Below are 19,914 nucleotides of genomic sequence, written 5' to 3' on the forward strand. Positions count from 1 at the left end.
AAAAAAAAAAAAAAAAAAAAAATATATATATATATATATATATATATATATATATATATATATATATATATATATATATATATTACAGTATCTCACAAAAGTAAGTACACCCCTCACATTTTTGTAAATCTTTTCATGTGACAACACTGAAGAAATGACCCTTGTCTACAATGTAAAGTAGTGAGTGTACAGCTTGTATAACAGTGTCAATTTGGTGTCCCCCCTCAAAATAACTCAACACACAGCCATTAATGTCTAAACCGCTGGCAACCAAAGTGAGGACACCCCCTAAGTGAAAATGTCCAAATTGGGGCCCCAATTAGCCATTTTCCCTTCCCCCCCCCCGGTGTCCTGTGACTCGTTAGTGTTACAAGGTCTCGGGTGTGAATGGGGAGCAGGTGTGGTTCAATTTAGTGTTATCGCTCTCACTCTCTCATACTGGTCACTGGAAGGTCAACAACATGGCACCTCATGGCAAAGAACTCTCTGAGGATCTGAAAAAAAAAAAGAATTGTTGCTCTACATAAAGATGGCCTAGGGCAGTGATGGCGAACCTTGGCACTCCAGATGTTTTGGAACTACATTTCCCATGATGCTCATGCACTCTGCAGTGTAGTGGAGCATCATGGGAAATGTAGTTCCAAAACATCTGGGGTGCCGAGGTTCACCATCACTGGCCTAGGCTATAAGAAGATTGCCAAGACCCTGAAACTGAGCTGCAGCACGGGGGCCAAGACCATACAGCAGTTTAACAAGACAGATTCCACTCAGAACAGGCCTCGCTATTGGTCCACCAAAGAAGTTGAGGTCACGTGCTCAGCGTCATATCCAGAGGTTGTCTTTGGGAAATAGACGTATGAGTGCTGCCAGCATTGCTGCAGAGGTTGTAGGGGTGGGGGGGTCAGCCTGTCAGTGATCAGACCATACGCTGCACGCTGCATCAAATTGGTCTGCATGGCTGTCGTCCCAGAAGGAAGCCTCTTCTAAAGATGATGGATGAGAAAGATCACAAACAGTTTGCTGAAGACAATCAGACTAAGGACATGGATTACTGGAACCATGTCCTGTGGTCTGATGAGACCAAGATAAACGTATTTGGTGTCAGATGGTGACAAGCGTGTGTGGGGGCAACCAGGTGAGGAGCACAAAGACAAGTGTGTCTTGTCTACAGTCAGGCATGGTGGTGGGAGTGTCATGGTCTGGGGCTGCATGAGTGCTGCCGGCACTGGGGAGCTACAGATCATTGAGGGGACCATGAATGCCAACATGTACTGTGACATACTGAAGCAGAGCATGATCCCCTCCCTTCAGAGACTGGGCCGCAGGGCAGTATTCCAACATGATAACCACCCCAAACACACCTCCAAGATGTCCACTGCCTTGCTAAAGAAGCTGAGGGGAAAGGTGATGGACTGGCCAAGCATGTCTGCAGACCTAAACCCTATTGATCATCTGTGGAACATCCTCAAATGGAAGGTGGAGGAGCGCAAGGTCTCCAACATCCACCAGCTCAGTGATGTCATCATGGGGGAGGGGAAGAGGACTCCAGTGGCAACCTGTGAAGCTCTGGTGAACTTCATACCCAAGAGGGTTAAGGCAGTGCTGCAAAATAATGGCGGCCACACAAAATATTGACACTTTGGACATTTTCCCTTAGGGGTGTACTGACTTTTGTTGCCAGCGGTTTAGACATTAATGGCTGTGTGTTGAGGTATTTTGAGGGGACGGCAAATTTACACTGTTATACAAGCTGTACACAGTAAGTAGATACCCAACGTGTCAAGCCTTCAATTTTGCATCGAGTAAGTAGATAAAAAAAATAATTTTAGGTCTGAGGAAAGCAGACACCCTAGCCTGGATAATAAAATAGTAGTAGTTCCAGTTTTGTTATGTCACATTATATTACTGCAAAGATCTAGGAAATGCAAAATTTCCATTAAATAGTTAATTTTAGGGGGCACAGAAACGCAATAAATTACCCATTTTTTTTTTTGTTAACCACTTCAGCTCCGGGAAGATTTTACCCCCTTAATGACCAGGCCAATTTTTGCAATTCGGCACTGCGTCGCTTTAACGGACAATTGTGCGGTCGTGCGGCGTTGCAACCCAAACAAAATTGACGTCCTTTTTCCCCCACAAATAGAGCTTTTCTTTTGGTGGTATTTGATCGTCTCTGCATTTTTTTTTTTTTGCTCTATAAACAAAAAAAAAAAAAAAAAAAAAGAGCGACTATTTTGGAAAAAAAATAAAATTGGGGAAAAACACAAATTGCACTTTTTTGGGACCAGTGACATTATTACACTGATCAGTGCTATAAAAATGCACTGATCAATATAGAAATTACACTGGCAGGGAAGGGGGGTTAACACTAGGGGGCGATCAAGGGGTTAAGTATGTTCCCTCGGCGTGTCCTAACTGCAGGGGGGATGGGCTTACTGAAAAATGACCGAGGTCACTGGGAGCAGTAGATCCCTGTCATGTCACTAGGCAGAACGGGAATCGCCTTGTTTACATAGGTAGTTCCCCCATTCTACCTCTCCTTGCCGCCATCACGGGCCGCCGGCCTACATCGAGTCCGCAGGGCGCGCTCCCGCGCACACGCTGTCCTGCTTTTACGGACTGAGGTACAGGTACGTGAGTTTGCGCAGGAGAGACATTCTGCCGACGTATATCGGCGTGAGGCGGTCGGCAAGTGGCTGAATTATAAAAGATGAGGTTGCATCGAGTGAGTAGATACCCAACATCTCAAGACTTCAATTTGCGCGCAGCCGTGAAATGGCGACAAACTTCTGCACCCTATATTTTCCATAGCAACACTTCAAAAGCTCCCCCTATAAGGGCATCAGTTTAGAATTCTGAAGGCCCTCTGGTGGTGGATACCCAACATGTCAAGGCTTAAATTTTTCACCGAGTAAATAGATACCCAACATGTCAAGCCCTAACATTTCTACAGAGTAAATAGATACCCAACATGTCAAACCCTAACATTTCTACAGAGTAAATAGATACCCAACACGTCAAGCCCTAACATTTCTACAGAGTAAATAGATACCCAACACGTCAAGCCCTAACATTTTTACAGAGTAAATAGATACCCAACATGTCAAGCCCTAACATTTCTACAGAGTAAATAGATACCCAACAGGCCGAGCCCTACGTTTTCGGACCTGACCGCGAAAGAGGTGAAGAAAAAAAAAGAAGATCTGATGAGGGAGGAGCTAGATTTTGCTTGTGAATATAGAGCAGGGGAGAGTATGGCAACAGTTACTATTCAGTAGTACTATAGGTCCTGCCCAGGCAGCTCCATTTTCTTGGAGAGAGCCACCTGGTGGCTGAAAGTGGTAAATATGACATTTTACCTTTTTAAAAAACAAATAATGCAAACATATGAACAATGTTTTCGTATGAAACAAATCGTGATATTATCTATATACAGTATTTCAAATCATTTTATCGTTTGTATGTTGATTGATAAGTCTGCCTTCAGATTTGTTTTATTAAATGTGCTTTTTTTTTAATTTTAGTTCTGTATTTGTGTCTCTTGTGTTTGTTTTACCAGTATGTAGTTATTGAAAGAGCCAACATGTTCCTTCATAAATCTCAGAACATCTGTACTATACTACAATAGTTCATCAGTTCATAGACCTGTATATCATTCCACCCATAATTCCTAATCTGCACCATCACAACCTCCAACCACAAGATCATCTTCAAAATGAAGAGGTTTCTAAACCAGGGTTCCATGGAACGCTAGGGTTCCTCCAAAAGTTGCTAGGGGTTCCTTGAGCAATGAGTTATCTCTGCTTCTACAAAAAAGTTCCCACTGACACCATTGATTTTTTTTAGCTATCTGTAAGGAGATAATTATTCCCAATTTCCACAAGTGTAAAGAACGTTCTTTATCAACTAGGGCTCCATGGAATCCTAAGGTTCCTCCAGAGTAGGGTTTCTCAATCAGGGTTCCATGGAGCCCTAGGATTCCTCCAGAGGTTGCTAGGGGTTCCTTGAGAAATTTTGGCCTCTTGTATAAGTTCCTTGGAATCCTAGGGTTCCACCAGAGTAGGGTTTCTCAACCAGGGTTCATCCAGAGGTTGCTAGGGGTTCCTTGAGCAATTTCTGCTTCTCGTATAAGTTCCATGGAATCCTAGGGCTCAACCAGGGTTCATCCAGAGGTTGCTAGGGGTTCCTTGAGCAATTTCTGCCTCTCGTATAAGTTCCATGGAATCCTAGGGTTCCACCAGAGTAGGGTTTCTCAACCAGGGTTCATCCAGAGGTTGCTAAGGGTTCCTTGAGCAACTTATTTTGAGAATAAGTTTCATAAAATCCTAGGGTTCCACCAGAGTGGGGTTTCTCAACCAGGGTTCATCCAGAGGTTCCATGAGCAATTTCTGCCTCTCAAATAGGCTACCACTAACACCATTGATCTTTTTAGCTATCTGGGAAGAATTAGGCCCTCTTACAGTCTCCATAAGTATAACAAACATTCTTCCTCAACCAGGTTCCATGGAACCTTAAGGTTTCCCCAAAGTAGGGTTTCTTACTCAGGGTTCCATAGAAGCCTAGGATTTCTCTAGAGGTTCCTTGAGCAATGAGCAATTTCTGACTTTCAGATAAGGGCTCCACCAGAGTAGGGTTTCCCAACCAGGGTTTTCATCCAGAGGTTGCTAGGGGTTCCTTGAGCAATTTGTGCCTCTCGTATAAGTTCCATGGAATCCTAGGGCTCAACCAGGGTTCATACAGAGGTTGCTAGGGGTTCCTTGAGCAATTTCTGCCTCTCGTATAAGTTCCATGGAATCCTAGGGTTCCACCAGAGTAGGGTTTCTCAACCAGGGTTCATCCAGAGGTTGCTAAAGCCCCGTACACACGAGCGGACTTTTCAACATCCAAAGTCCGTCAGACCGAGTCCGTCAGACTATCCGATCGTGTGTGGGCTGCAACGGACTTTAGCTTCGCAAAAGTCTGACGGACTTTAGAAATGAAGCATGCTTCAAATTTTCCCGACGGAACTCCGCCGGACCCGGTCCCCTTCGAAAAATTTGCTCGTGTGTGTGCTACTCCGACGGACTAAAACCGACGCTAGGGCAGCTATTGGCTACTGTCTATGAACTTCCTACGTCGAATCCAGTCGTACGTCATCACGTTCGACTCCGTCGGAGTTTGGTGTGATGGTGTGTGGTCAAGTCCGTTCGGTCGAAAAGTCCGCCAGAACTCCGTCGGAACTCCGTCGGAACTCCTTTGGAGGTCTGTCAGACTTAATCCCTCTCGTGTGTACGGGGCATAAGGGTTCCTTGAGCAACTTATTTTGAGAATACGTTTCATAAAATCCTAGGGTTCCACCAGAGTGGGGTTTCTCAACCAGGGTTCATCCAGAGGTTCCATGAGCAATTTCTGCCTCTCAAATAGGTTACCACTAACACCATTGATCTTTTTAGCTATCTGGGAAGAATTAGGCCCTCTCACAGTCTCCATAAGTATAACGAACATTCTTCCTCAACCAGGTTCCATGGGACCTTAAGGTTCCCCCAAAGTAGGGTTTCTCACTCAGGGTTCCATAGAAGCCTAGGATTTCTCTAGAGGTTCCTTGAGCAATGAGCAATTTCTGACTTTCAGATAAGTTCCCACTGACACCATTGATCTTTTTAGCTATCTGGGAAGAATTAGCCCCTCTTACAGTCTCCACAAGTATAACGAACATTCTTCCTCAACCAGGTTCCATGGAACCTTAAGGTTCCCCCAAAGTAGGGTTTCTCACTCAGGGTTCCATAGAAGTCTAGGATTCCTCCAGAGGTTCCTTGAGCAATTTCTGCCTCTCAGATAAGTTCCCACTGACACCATTGTTTTTTTCAGCTATCTGTAAGGAGATAATCCTTCCCAATGATCACAAGTGTAAGGGACATTCTTCCCACTGACCTTCGCACTAATGTATCATTAATTGTAGATATAGTAATTTTTAGCAGAGGTTTCCTCAGACTGGAAAGCAATTTCAAGGGTTCTTCTCTATTGAAATAGTCGAGAAAGTCTGCCATAGTCAATATGAATCCATACAAAAACCACTGCTGGGACTTTATAGGCAACAAACTCAATTGTATATAAAAAAAAAAAAAAAAAAAAAAAAAACATCCTACTTGGAGACACTTTCCTAATGGCTGAGTGAACTTGCAATATTTCAACCAGTTAAAGGCCTTGGTTGGACAAGGTTTGCCCTTGAATACTCCACCGGAGTTCCTTTCCCAATAACGACTTTTCTGCCACTGTAATCAACGAGACCCAACTCATTGCAACGGGGGATATCAAGTCACCAGAGAGATCCTTCTAAGAAGGTTATACCCATTTGTAAAGTATAGTAGTGGTCTCAAAACAAAGGCCATTTGCTTGCGTTTGTCCAGCTCCTGGTGGACTCGTCCGTACCAATAATACAAGGCTCTACTACTACTTCTGATATCGGGCACTATTCCTCCCATTTGCACCAATGATGGGGCAATATTCCTTCCACTGACAACAACAATGTGACACTATTCCTTTCACTGACACCAATGAGAACAACGATGGGACACTATTCCTTTCTATGACACCAACGATTGGACACTATTCTTCCTACTGATGCCAACAATAGGGCACTAGTCCTTTCAATTACACCAACAATGGGACACTAGTCCTTCCACTGACACCAAGTATGGGACACTTCTTTCCGCTGACACCAATGATGGAGCCCACTTCCTTCTACTGATACCAAGGATGGGACACTATTCCTTCCACTGATGCTAACGATGGGGGACTATTTCTTCCAATGACACCAACAAAGGGACACTATTCCTTCCACTGATGCCAACGATTGGACACTATTCTTTCCACTGACACCAACGATGGGGCACTATTCCTCCCACTGACATCAACGATGGGACATTATTACTTCCACTGACACCAACGATGGGGCACCATTCCCTCCACTGATACAAAATATGGGGCACCATTCCTTCCACTAGCACACATTCATAAGTTTGCTGGATACTCGTTCCAGGGTCAAGTGACCCATTTTAGCACATGTGAAGGATATTACTGTCTCCATGCAGAGAGTGGGTGGTCACACTCAATGCTCATTGGGGTTTTCCGCAGATTTCTAGGCTGTGGTCATGTCCAGTGAACAATGGGAAAGAGGATGAGGCCCCACAAAAGGAATCAATGTGTAGTTAGCAGAGGTTCTCAAGTGGTTTCTTCAGTTATACCGGTGTTTATTGATCATAAAACGGGTTAAAATACGCCATTGATGCACTTATTTGATGCAGCTTCATCAGAAAAAGGTCTACAGTACACTTTAATGGGCGAGAGCTATGGGCATAGCTTTAGAAAGGACCAATTTACTGTCCTTCAAAGGGGGCTGGATTGTGTCCAATGGGGGTATAAAATGGCCTAGGCCCAACATCAGTGAGTATGAACATGGCCTCAGGGTTGGTGGTCAGTAGGAGGAGGAATAGTGCCCCATCATTGGTATTAATGAGAGGAAAAGTGCTTCATCATTAGTGTTAGTGGGAGGAATAGTGCCCCATCATTGGAATTAGTGAGAGGAATAGTGCCCCACTGTTGGTGTCAGTGGGAGGAATAGTGCCCCAAGGGCTGGATAAAGGGTAGCAAAGGGCCACAGTTTGGAGACCACTGGTCTAGAGCATGTAGTGGTGTCTCTGCTGACTAAATATTGGTTACATTTTGGGTCCTTAACCCCTTTATCAAAAGCTATTTAAGGTTGGTACTCACAATCCTTTCTGTGTGTCGCCAATGAGACCAAGCATCAACCGAATCCCATGTTGACGACTCACTGAACGCTTTAGTTAATCATCTCCTACAATGTATATTATACCTCTTTTGGGTTGCCTCCATGCCGACCAAGTTATGATGGAAAAGTGTGGATATGTCACCTTTTTGGTTTGTGACAATCATGGATATCCAGCTAAGAAGCCTTTCCACATGGTGAGGTCATGGATGAGCAGAGCATGGACTGTATCTCCACCTGAGGCTCACAGGACTATGGTGATGAACCTTCTACATGAACCTTTTAAGAAGAACAGATCCCCACAGGTTCCTTCATACACGGGTCATGGGTAGCAGAACATGATCTTCTTCTCTACATGGGACTGGCTGGTCTATGACAATTCTGCAGCTTCCTCTCTTCAATGGATTATTGGTGGGCAACTCCAAAAGACATCAGAACATTTAAGGGGCAAATATAATGAGAAGGAAATTGCTAATTAAAAAAAAAAATTGCCTTTCAGCGCTTGTCAGGAAGTGCTGAATCAAACTGGGAAGGCTTCCTCTATCATAGAAAACGTTGGCTTTGAGGACGTTTACAGCAGTCCTGAAGCATGCCAAAACATAACTAAATTGGGATTAAATATACAGGAGGCACTCACGGTATAATCTGTAATCATTACTACAAGAGATGGTCAGAGACTGTGAACACGATACCAGAGATGGTCAGAGACTGTGAACATGATACAAGAGATGGTTAGAGACTGCAGACATGATAAAAGAGATGGTCAGAGACTGCAGACATACTACATGAGATAGTCAGAGATTGCAGACATGGTACAGGGGACTGTCAGAGACAGCAAACATGATACAAAAGATGGTCAGAGACTGTGGACATGATACAAGAGACGGTCAGAGATTGCAGACATGGTACAAGAGATGGTCAGAGACTGTGAACACGATACAAGAGATGGTCAGAGACTGTGAACACGATACAAGAGATGGTCAGAGACTGTGAACACGATACAAGAGATGGTCAGAGACTGCAGACATACTACATGAGATAGTCAGAGATTGCAGACATGGTACAGGGGACTGTCAGAGACAGCAAACATGATACAAAAGATGGTCAGAGACTGTGGACATGATACAAGCGATGGTCAGAGACTGTGGACATGATACAAGAGACGGTCAGAGATTGCAGACATGATACAAGAGATGGTCAGAGACTGTGAACATGATACAAGAGATGGTTAGAGACTGCGGACATGATACTATAGATGGTCAGAGACTGCAGACATACTACAGGAGATGGTCAGAGACTGCAGACATGGTACAGGGGACTGTCAGAGACAGCAAACATGATACAAAAGATGGTCAGAGACTGTGGACATGATACAAGCGATGGTCAGAGACTGTGGACATGATACAAGAGACGGTCAGAGATTGCAGACATGATACAAGAGATGGTCAGAGACTGTGAACACGATACAAGAGATGGTCAGAGACTGTGAACACGATACAAGAGATGGTCAGAGACTGCAGACATACTACATGAGATAGTCAGAGATTGCAGACATGGTACAGGGGACTGTCAGAGACAGCAAACATGATACAAAAGATGGTCAGAGACTGTGGACATGATACAAGCGATGGTCAGAGACTGTGGACATGATACAAGAGACGGTCAGAGATTGCAGACATGATACAAGAGATGGTCAGAGACTGTGAACATGATACAAGAGATGGTTAGAGACTGCGGACATGATACTAGAGATGGTCAGAGACTGCAGACATACTACAGGAGATGGTCAGAGACTGCAGACATGGTACAGGGGACTGTCAGAGACAGCAAACATGATACAAAAGATGGTCAGAGACTGTGGACATGATACAAGGAATGGTCAGAGACTGTGGACATGATACAAGAGACGGTCAGAGATTGCAGACATGATACAAGAGATGGTCAGAGACTGTGAACATGATACAAGAGATGGTTAGAGACTGCGGACATGATACTAGAGATGGTCAGAGACTGCAGACATACTACAGGAGATGGTCAGAGACTGCAGACATGGTACAGGGGACTGTCAGAGACAGCAAACATGATACAAAAGATGGTCAGAGACTGTGGACATGATACAAGGAATGGTCAGAGACTGTGGACATGATACAAGAGACAGTCAGAGATTGCAGACATGTTACAAGAGATGGTCAGAGACTGTGAACATGATACAAGAGATGGTCAGAGACTGTAAACATGATACAAGAGATGGTTAGAGACTGCGGACATGATACAAGAGATGGTCAGAGACTGCGGACATGATACAAGAGATGGTTAAAGACTGCGGACTTGATACAAGAGATGGTCAGAGACTGCGGACATGATACAAGAGATGGTCAGAGACTGTGGACTTGATAAAAGATATTCTCCGGACTGGGGACAGGCTGCAGGAGATGGTCAGAGACTATGAACATGCTGTAAGGGTTGTTGGAGACTGGGAACATGCTTCAGGAGACAGTTGTAGACTGGCGACATATTACATGAGACCTAGAAATCACTGCTATAACAGGGCAATAGGAACAGATATGTGTCCGCATGGACCATGAGAGCCTTACAGAAAGTGTCAACGGGCCACAGGTTGGGCACCAAGGGTGTAGAGCTTGTGAGTCCAGGGAATCTGTGCACCCCTTAAAGCTGTTCTCCAACCTTTATTGAAGTTTAAATAGTTAATTTGAGCCGAGCTGGTCCAAACAAACTGTTTACCTCAGCTACGTACAGTATAGAGTGGTGTGTTAGAACAGTAAGATGGAGACTTCCTGTCCCACACCAGAAAAAAAGGAGTGGGGATGGACCTTTCATTCAGTATGTAGTCAGGAATGGAGATGACCCTTTGATACGGTTTATGGTCAGGATTGGGGGTGGAACTTTTGATACGGTTCATGGTCTGGAATGGGAATGGACTTTTTGATACGGTTCATGGTCTGGAATGGGGATGGACCTTTTATACAGTATGTGGTCAGGAATGGGGAAGAATATTTCATATGGTGCATGGTCAGTTATGGGAATGGACCTTTCAGTACAGTGCATGGTCAGGAATGGAGTTGGACCTTTCATATACAGTAGCGCTTGGAAGAAATGATGATGGAACTTTCATACTGTGTGTGGTCAGAAATGGAGACAGACCTTTCACATGTTGCGTAGTCTGTGATGGAGACGGACCTTTCACATGTTGCGTAGTCTGTGATGGAGACGGACCTTTCACATGTTGCGTAGTCTGTGATGGAGACGGACCTTTCACATGTTGCGTAGTCTGTGATGGAGACGGACCTTTCACATGTTGCGTAGTCTGTGATGGAGACGGACCTTTCACATGTTGCGTAGTCTGTGATGGAGACAGACCTTTCACATGTTGGGTAGTCTGTGATGGAGATGGACCTTTCACATGTTGCGTAGTCTGTGATGGAGATGGACCTTTCACATGTTGCGTAGTCTGTGATGGAGACGGACCTTTCACATGTTGCGTAGTCTGTGATGGAGATGGACCTTTCACATGTTGCGTAGTCTGTGATGGAGACGGACCTTTCACATGTTGCGTAGTCTGTGATGGAGACGGACCTTTCACATGTTGCGTAGTCTGTGATGGAGACGGACCTTTCACATGTTGCGTAGTCTGTGATGGAGACAGACCTTTCACATGTTGGGTAGTCTGCGATGGAGATGGACCTTTCACATGTTGCGTAGTCTGTGATGGAGATGGACCTTTCACATGTTGCGTAGTCTGTGATGGAGATGGACCTTTCACATGTTGCGTAGTCTGTGATGGAGACGGACCTTTCACATGTTGCGTAGTCTGTGATGGAGACGGACCTTTCACATGTTGCGTAGTCTGTGACGGAGACGGACCTTTCACATGTTGCGTAGTCTGTGATGGAGACGGACCTTTCACATGTTGCGTAGTCTGTGACGGAGACGGACCTTTCACATGTTGCGTAGTCTGTGATGGAGACGGACCTTTCACATGTTGCGTAGTCTGTGATGGAGACGGACCTTTCACATGTTGCGTAGTCTGTGATGGAGATGGACCTTTCATAGAGTGAGTGGTCAGGAATGGGGTTTTACCTTTCATATGTGCATGGTCAGGAATGGAGATGGACCTTTCATACAGTGAGTGGTCAGTAAGGGGGGTGGACTTTTTATACAGTGCATGGTCAGGAATGGAGTTGGACCTTATATATAAGAAATAGCGATGAACATTTTGTGCTGTGTGGGGTCAGGAATGGAGACAGACATTTAGCATGGTACGTGGCTAGGTTTGCCACCTTATCCCTTTTAATTTCCGACACATATTATTTACACAGGTTCTGGGGCTGATTAAGGTGGTAATTAAATTCAGAACCTGTGTAATTAATAAGTGTTCGGGTTTAGAGGGATGAGGTGGCAACCCTATGGCGTGGCCCATGATGGGGATAGACCTTTTATACAGTGTGTGGTCAGGAATGGGGATGGACCTTTCATGTGTGCGTGGTCTGGAATGCAGTTGGACCTTTCATATTGTTCTTGGTAGGAAATAGCGATGGACCTTTTGTACTGTGCATGGTCAGGAATGGAAAGAGACCCTTTCCCATGGTGCATGGCCTGTGATGGTCATAGACCTTTTATACAGTGTGTGGTCAGGAATGGGGATGAATATTTCATATGGTTCATGGTCAGTTATGGGGATGAACCTTTCATATAGTGCTTGGTAAGAAATGGTGATGGACCTTTCGTACTGTGTGTGGTCAGAAATAGAGACGGACCTTTCATGTGTTGCGTAGTCCGTGATTAAGATGGAACTTTCGTAGAGTGAGTGGTCAGGAATGGGGATTTACCTTTCATATATGTGTGGTCAGGAATGGAGTTGGACCTTTCATATTGTGCTTGGTAGGAAATAGCAATCAACCTTTTGCACTGTGCGTGATCAGGAATGGAGAGAGACCTTGTGCGTGGCCTGTGATGGGGATAGACCTTTTATACAGTGTGTGGTCAGGAATGGGGATGGACCTTTTATACAGTGTGTGGTCAGGAATGGGGATGGACCTTTTATACAGTGTGTGGTCAGGAATGGGGATGGACCTTTTATACAGTGTGTGGTCAGGAATGGGGATGGACCTTTTATACAGTGTGTGGTAAGGAATGGGGATGGACCTTTTATACAGTGTGTGGTCAGGAATGGGGATGGACCCTTTATACAGTGTGTGGTCAGGAATGGGGATGGACCTTTCATACGGTGCGTGGTCAGGAATGGGGATGGACCTTTTATACAGTGTGTGGTCAGGAATGGGGATGGACCTTTCATATGGTGCGTGGTCACGAGTAGAATTGGACTGGTCAGGTCACGAATAGAGTTGGACCTTTCGTACTGTGCTTGGTCAGGAATGGAGAAAGCCCTTTCACGTGTTGTGTGGTCCATGATGGAGATGGACCTTTCATGCAGGGTCTATTCTCCACTTCAACCACTATGTCCCAGACACCCTCCAAATCTACCCAGGTTTAACAGAGCTTGAAAAAAACTCATGGGAAGGTTTTCATAAAGGTAGATGATTCTTTCTCATTGCGCCAGGTACAATTAGAGAACTTCAACTAAATTTAGGCAACAGAAATTTGTTAATTTTTGGTGGGAGTGGAGATGACCCCATTTATGGAGGATATACTGTACATACACACACAGCACAAGGCCGCGTTCACACTACGAGACCTTTTTGGAGGCTGCAATTCCTCCAAGCAGGACGTCGCTAGCGATGGCAAACAGGAAGTGATGTCAGGTTCAGACAGGAAGTGATGTCAGGTATAAACAGGAAGCTCCAGGTGAAAGTTGAGTCAGGAAGAAGTAGAGAGGAGACATTGCTGGAACTGGCAGCAGAGGAGGTAATAAGATATTATTTTCTATTTACACCCAGTAACCCCATCCCCCGCCGTCATGTTCCGTCCTCTTCCTCCATAGTCACTGTGACGTCTTTTATCTCCAGCAGATGATGATACACACATATATAGTGTGGAAACCTAGATTAACCCTTTCAGGGTTAGAACATTTTCCCACTTACGGTCCTGCAACATTATCCTTATTTTGGAGATGTGCCACCACATCTCCAAGATCTCCATCTTATCAGTTTCTATGACTTTTCTTGGGTCGAAGGATGGGGGGGGGGGTTTAGAGAACAATGAATTACTCCTTTGGTACATCCTCCTGCACACAGCCCACCTCGCCAGATACTAACCTTTGTCCTCCAGAGATCTCCAGTGGAGGGCCCTGCCCAGAACTACACATTCTTTATTTCCCGAAAGAGCATTTATCATCCTGCACACACATGCATCTCGACCCCCCTCCTTTTTCGTACTATTACAGTTCGGTCACACCGAATGCGGATTTGAAATGGTGCGACTTCACTTGAAAATTGCACAATTTTTACGACCACCTGTTAGTGCGAGTTGGAAGACATCTGTGCGACTTCATGTACAGATGTCTGTTATGGTTGCCACCTAAAACCCGAACACATATGAATTACACAGGTTCTTTGGCTGATTAAGGAGGTAATTAAACTCACTTGGTGTCTTAGCTGCATTAAATTTGTCTCAGACATTGCTGGCTCCTGTGTCAGGTAAGTGACACATAATGGACTACTATGTGATGCATAGTAGTCCATTATGCTTTGCCTTTGCAGGGAATGAAAGAGGAAGTAAACCCAAATATATATTTTTTATTTTCTATGCACTTGATTGGACATTTTTTACAAAGTGTAACTCTAGCTCCTCCACTAAGGCACTCAGCCCTGGCCTCTGGAGATAAGTAAACAGAGTGAATAGCATATTTGTCTTTAGTAAATAGTCTTATAGATTCATCATTACCTAATGATACTCTACATATTTATTTTGTAACAGATTTCCTTTTAAGTAGAAACATATGTATATATCCATGCCCCAGAGGAGCTAACAATCTAATGTCCCTAACACAGATTCAAAGACACACTTTGGTCAGAAGACCCTCAACATAAGTGTATTTTGGGGAGGAAACTAAAGCACAGAACCCTAAAGATGAGAAAAGCATGCAAACTCCATGCTGACAGTACGGTGTTGGAACTGAAACCAAGGTCCCTATCGTTAAAAGACAACTGCGTTACATTTTCATTATGTTACTATGTGTGACATAGCAGGGTTTGTACAGTGGTCAATATTGTCTGTAACGTGTTTGATACACATCTACTGACTGGTTTCATTCAGTAAATTGATGTTGTACAATGCAAAATGTTTTATATCAAGTCAATATGCATGCTACCTTTAACCAGGTGCATACTGACAAATAAAAGAAACATTTAACTACCAAAAAAAAAAAAAAAAAATTTGTCTCAGAACCCGTGTAATTCATATGTGTTCGGGTTTAAAGGGATGAGGTGGCAACACTAATGTCTATGCAAGTCGCACCTGAACTTGCAAAAAGTGGTGCAAGAACTACTTTCAAAATCAGTGCGACTCCGACGGAATCGAAGTCGCACTGATTTTGACCGCTTCCATCCAGGTTGTGACTTGTCATGCGCTTTGAAATCAAATTGCACGACAAGTCGCACCTTGGTGTGAGCCAGGGCCAAGCAGGACCTCAAGGGAACACAATGATTACGGCTCTCCCCAACGGGGCCAGGGTATACATGTGTTGGATAAAAAAGGACACCTTCTGAAACAAGGCTGTGCGATTTCAGGCACGGCCACACACTGGATGGAGATAGGTATCAGACAAGGTCGCTTCTCGGCCTTTTGGCTAAGATCAAGTGTAGTATCTGTTCTTATCAGTTGCCAAAGGAGGTGCTGGTCCATCCCTATAGAGGGTTTGGGCGGCGCTCTCCGATGGTTTAATTTGCATCCCGAAGGATGGTTTCGGTAGGGGCCACGTCGTGCCGCCCGACAGTAAACTGGGGGCCGATGCATGGTCGAGTCTGAGCCATCTGGAAGGATGCACCTGGTGAGGGCGGAGAACCACTGGTCGGCGCCAGGGGAGGGGACCCTGGCAGACCGGCTTGGATTGTGGCAGCTTTAGCCCCAGTCAGTTTTTCGGGAGGGAACGCTTAGCTCTTCTGTTCCAGCAGAGGGGCGGCCGGTACCTTTCGAATATAATTAGGTAGGAGTGACGGGAGTGAGGGTGGGACCTGATGGCAAAGGGTCTCACTAAGCTCGCTGATCTCCATGCCTTTCTGGCTGTGGTGGGGGCTGTCGTGGTCTGGGCTGGGCTGTCGGGGATGCTTTTGTTGGAAAGCCCATGGTGATGTGCCCCTGGAGTGGCAGTCCAGGGGTGCCTTCTTTCACTGTGCGTCAGCACTTTGATTTAGGCACCTAGGTCACGTCACCATTACACGCTTTTTTTACACCTGCCTCTAGGGCCCGGCCTTTTGGCTAGGACCAGAGGAATTTTTGATTCCTGGCCGGAGGGCCGGCCATTGTACTCCACAATGGTCACTTTTCACTCTCCTCTTCACTATCCCTTCCCCACTTTTTATTTATTTTATCTGTGTGTGTTTGTCACTGTGTGTCACTTCACGTTTGATTAGTAGGGTGTCGGTCCTCGGACCAATCCTGAACGTCTTGTGGGAGAGCGGACATAGGCCTTCTGGCTTGGTCCAATCTCCATGAGGGGGGGCCTACCTTCGGGGAAGCCCCCACAGTACCAAGTACCTAGGAGGTTCTGTTTCGGCAGTCCTCCCGGGGAAAGGAGGGATTCCGGTTTCGTCCGGGTCCCACTTGTTGAGTCTGGTACCTCAGTCCCTGTCTGGAGCCTAACGCCCCGGGGGATCAGGGTATGGTCCTTCTTTGGAGGACATCAGGCACCCGTCTGCACTTTTTAGTGTGTCACTCTTTATGTGTGTGCACTTTTTTTATGCACCGGGTGGAAGTTTTTTTGGGTGTGTTTGCACGCCATGGGCTTTTTCAATAGAAAAAATAGGTATCAGACAAGGAGGAATGTGGAAAATGTGTTCGAAGGGTGGGGGGTATTACTGTTGCTCAGTGGGTGATGAATTTATAAGATTGGTGCTCAGAGAGGGGGTAGCATTGGTGGTGGATGGAGGGGTAACAATTGCTCTTGGTGCGGGGTAACAGTGCTCAATGAAGAGCGATGAGTAACATTGGTACTCTGTGAAGGGTAAAGGTAACAATGGTGCTCAGTGATGAAAGGAGGGTGATAACATTGGCGCACGGTGGGGGGTGGTAACATTGGTGCCTCAGTAAATGGTAACATTGGTGATCAATGAAGGGTGGGGTAACACTGGTGCTCAGTGAATGGTGGGGGAAACATTGATGCTCAGTAGGGGGTCAACTGGTACCATTGGTGGGGTGGGGTAACAGCATAGGAGCCTTCCTGGCACCTCCTCCATCTGATGTTGACACCTTCTATGATATCATAGTGACCTTCAGCTGCCTTTGCAGCATATATCTGAGCATAATGGTGACATCCTTTTTTTTTTTTTTCTCCATGGTTGTACTGAAAATAACATCAACCCTCATAATAACCCCTATACATCCTCATCCTAATATTGTACAACCAATACAGTCCAGATAATTCTTCGCTATCCGTCTACAGAGAAACCCGCATAGATCACATGACCACATCACTGAGGATGGAAGGGGATCCGAGTCACATGACGGAGAGGATACTAAACCTCACCCTGGAGATCATCTACCTGCTGACCGGAGAGGTGAGGAGCATTCTGGGAGGTCACATGACATCACTCTTATCTCTATTAATAAAACACAGACCTGACCGGAGAGGTGAGGAGGATTCTGGGAGGTCACATGACATCACTCTTATCCCTATTAATAAAACACAGACCTGACCGGAGAGGTGAGGAGGATTCTGGGAGGTCACATGACATCACTCTTGTTTAGTCTGGTTAATAGACCATGTTCTTATTCTAGACCTCTAGATGATGTCAGATGATTGTTATTGGTTTATCTTTCTGGGAATATTGCATGATCTTAGTGTTGGTGTTTTTAATGCAGAGTTTGCCTCCCGTGAAGTCTGGTGACCACATGACCATCACAGTGCCTTCACCTCACTCCCTGGCACCTGAGAGACACAGCATGCAGAAAATTCTAGAAGTCACCAAAAAGCTTATTGAGTTGCTTACAGGGGAAATTGGGGATTTTGGGACATCCTATAAGGAGGAGTGGGAGTCTTTAGAAGGACACAAGGATCTCTACAAGGACGTCATGATGGACAATCAGCCGCCCCTCACATCACCGGGTAAGAGGAGACTTTATTGTAAAGGAGAGAGCAGTACGGAGGCTCCACCTAGATCCCCCATCATCTGATAAACACATAGAAACAATGTATTCAGTCAGTGTGTGTGTTTCCTACAGATGGATCCAGTAATGGGAACCCACCAGAGAGATGTCCCCGTCCTCTGTATTCCACACAGGAAGGTCACACCATCCCCCACCATCATCAGGTAGAGGAACAATTGTTAGTAGTTATGATTTATACACAAATTTCTGTGCTACAATGAATGTTCTTATTATATCTCTAGAGTGGAAACCTCAGGGATTATAATATTGTTCTTAAAGAAGAGTATAAAGAGGAGGATGAGGAGTATGGGAAGATGGAGGAGTTCTCAGAAGGACACAAGGACATGATGGATCCACCTAGTAGCAGAAACCCACCAGAGAGATGTCCCCGTCCTCGGTATTCCCGGGATCCCACACAGGAAGGTCACCCCATCCCCCACCATCATCAGGTAGGTGGAGTTGAGGGTCGGGAACATAAAGTGATTGAACACTCTGACATGTGGAGATGATGTGTGGACTCTACAAGATGATATTTTCTATGTGATCTCACATCATAAATACTTCTATGTTACAGATGTTATTTTCTGCCATTCTGTTGGTTTAGGGTGAAGATCTGATGAAGATGAAAGTTGAGGATGAAGTAGAAGAGATGGATGTGAGGGATGATCAGCAATATACGGAGGAGGCTGGAATGACGAGGACATTCATAGAGGAGGACACTCCTACAGAGATCAGCACAGGTGACCCATCATATATTCTTCTCTAATCTCTGCTCTGTTACTGCTCACTGATTGGTCCAGAGTAGGGCGAGAGCTGAGTGATATCATCTAAAAATAGGTTAATAATGGTCACCTGTCCTGTATAGATATCTGTATTATGGTTTTAGTATTAGGTTTGTTACAGTAGTAAGGATAGGATAACACAGACTGATCTTTACCTAGGTCCTTCTTTGAGACGAATAGCCAAAACATTCAAGTTTTTTTTTTTGTGATGGCAAATAACAAGAGAGACTGAAACACTAGACATGTGCAATTCGTTTAGTTCCGAATTTGTTTTTTAACGCATTTTCACAAATTCGTTAATTCCGAAATTTCCGAAAATTCTAAATTTCGGAAATTCTAAATTTCGGAAATTGGAAAGTTTGGAAGTTTGGAAGTTTGGAGATTTGGAAGTTTGGAGATTTGGAAGTTTGGAGATTTGGAGGTTTGGAGGTTTGGAGATTTGGAAGTTTGGAGGTTTGGAGGGTTGGAAGTTTGGAGGTTTGGAAGTTTGGAGGTTTGGAAGTTTGGAGATTTGGAAGTTTGGAGATTTGGAAGTTTGAAGATTTGGAAGTTTGAAGATTTGGAAGTTTGGAGATTTGGAAGTTTGGAGATTTGGAAGTTTGGAGATTTGGAAGTTTGGAGATTTGGAAGTTTGGAGATTTGGAAGTTTGGAAGTTTGGAGGTTTGGAAGTTTGGAGGTTTGGAGATTTTGAAGTTTGGAGGTTTGGAAGTTTGGAGGTTTGGAGATTTTGAAGTTTGGAGGTTTGGAAGTTTGAAGGTTTGGAGATTTTGAAGTTTGGAAGTTTGGAAGTTTGGAGGTTTAGAAGTTTGGAGATTTGGAAGTTTGGAGATTTGGAAGTTTGGAGATTTGGAAGTTTGGAGATTTGGAAGTTTGAAGATTTGGAAGTTTGAAGATTTGGAAGTTTGGAGATTTGGAAGTTTGGAGATTTGGAAGTTTGGAGATTTGGAAGTTTGGAGGTTTGGAAGTTTGGAGATTTGGAAGTTTGGAGATTTGGAGATTTGGAGGTTTGGAGGTTTGGAGATTTGGAAGTTTGGAGGGTTGGAAGTTTGGAGGTTTGGAAGTTTGGAGATTTGGAAGTTTGGAGA

General features: G+C 44.8%; 1 protein-coding gene and 1 pseudogene across 1 annotated transcript in view; both read left to right on the top strand.

The window, feature by feature from the left end:
- Positions 1–13,563: 13,563 nt before the first annotated feature.
- Positions 13,564–19,914, top strand: part of LOC143955497 (uncharacterized) — a 78,308-nt gene continuing 71,957 nt past the window's right edge. Inside the window, exons 1-3 of the mRNA XM_077465534.1 lie at positions 13,564–13,648; positions 17,343–17,457; positions 17,762–18,005. Coding sequence (XP_077321660.1) covers positions 17,362–17,457; positions 17,762–18,005 — 340 coding nt within the window. The 5' untranslated portion in view covers positions 13,564–13,648; positions 17,343–17,361. The remainder of the gene's footprint in view (positions 13,649–17,342; positions 17,458–17,761; positions 18,006–19,914) is intronic.
- LOC143956431 (U2 spliceosomal RNA) lies at positions 15,511–15,615 on the top strand (annotated as a pseudogene).

This window comes from Lithobates pipiens, unplaced genomic scaffold (genome assembly GCF_037356315.1).
Source record: "Lithobates pipiens isolate NorthernLeopardFrog02 unplaced genomic scaffold, aLitPip1_a1.2 Scaffold_35, whole genome shotgun sequence".
Classification (NCBI taxonomy): domain Eukaryota; kingdom Metazoa; phylum Chordata; class Amphibia; order Anura; family Ranidae; genus Lithobates; species Lithobates pipiens.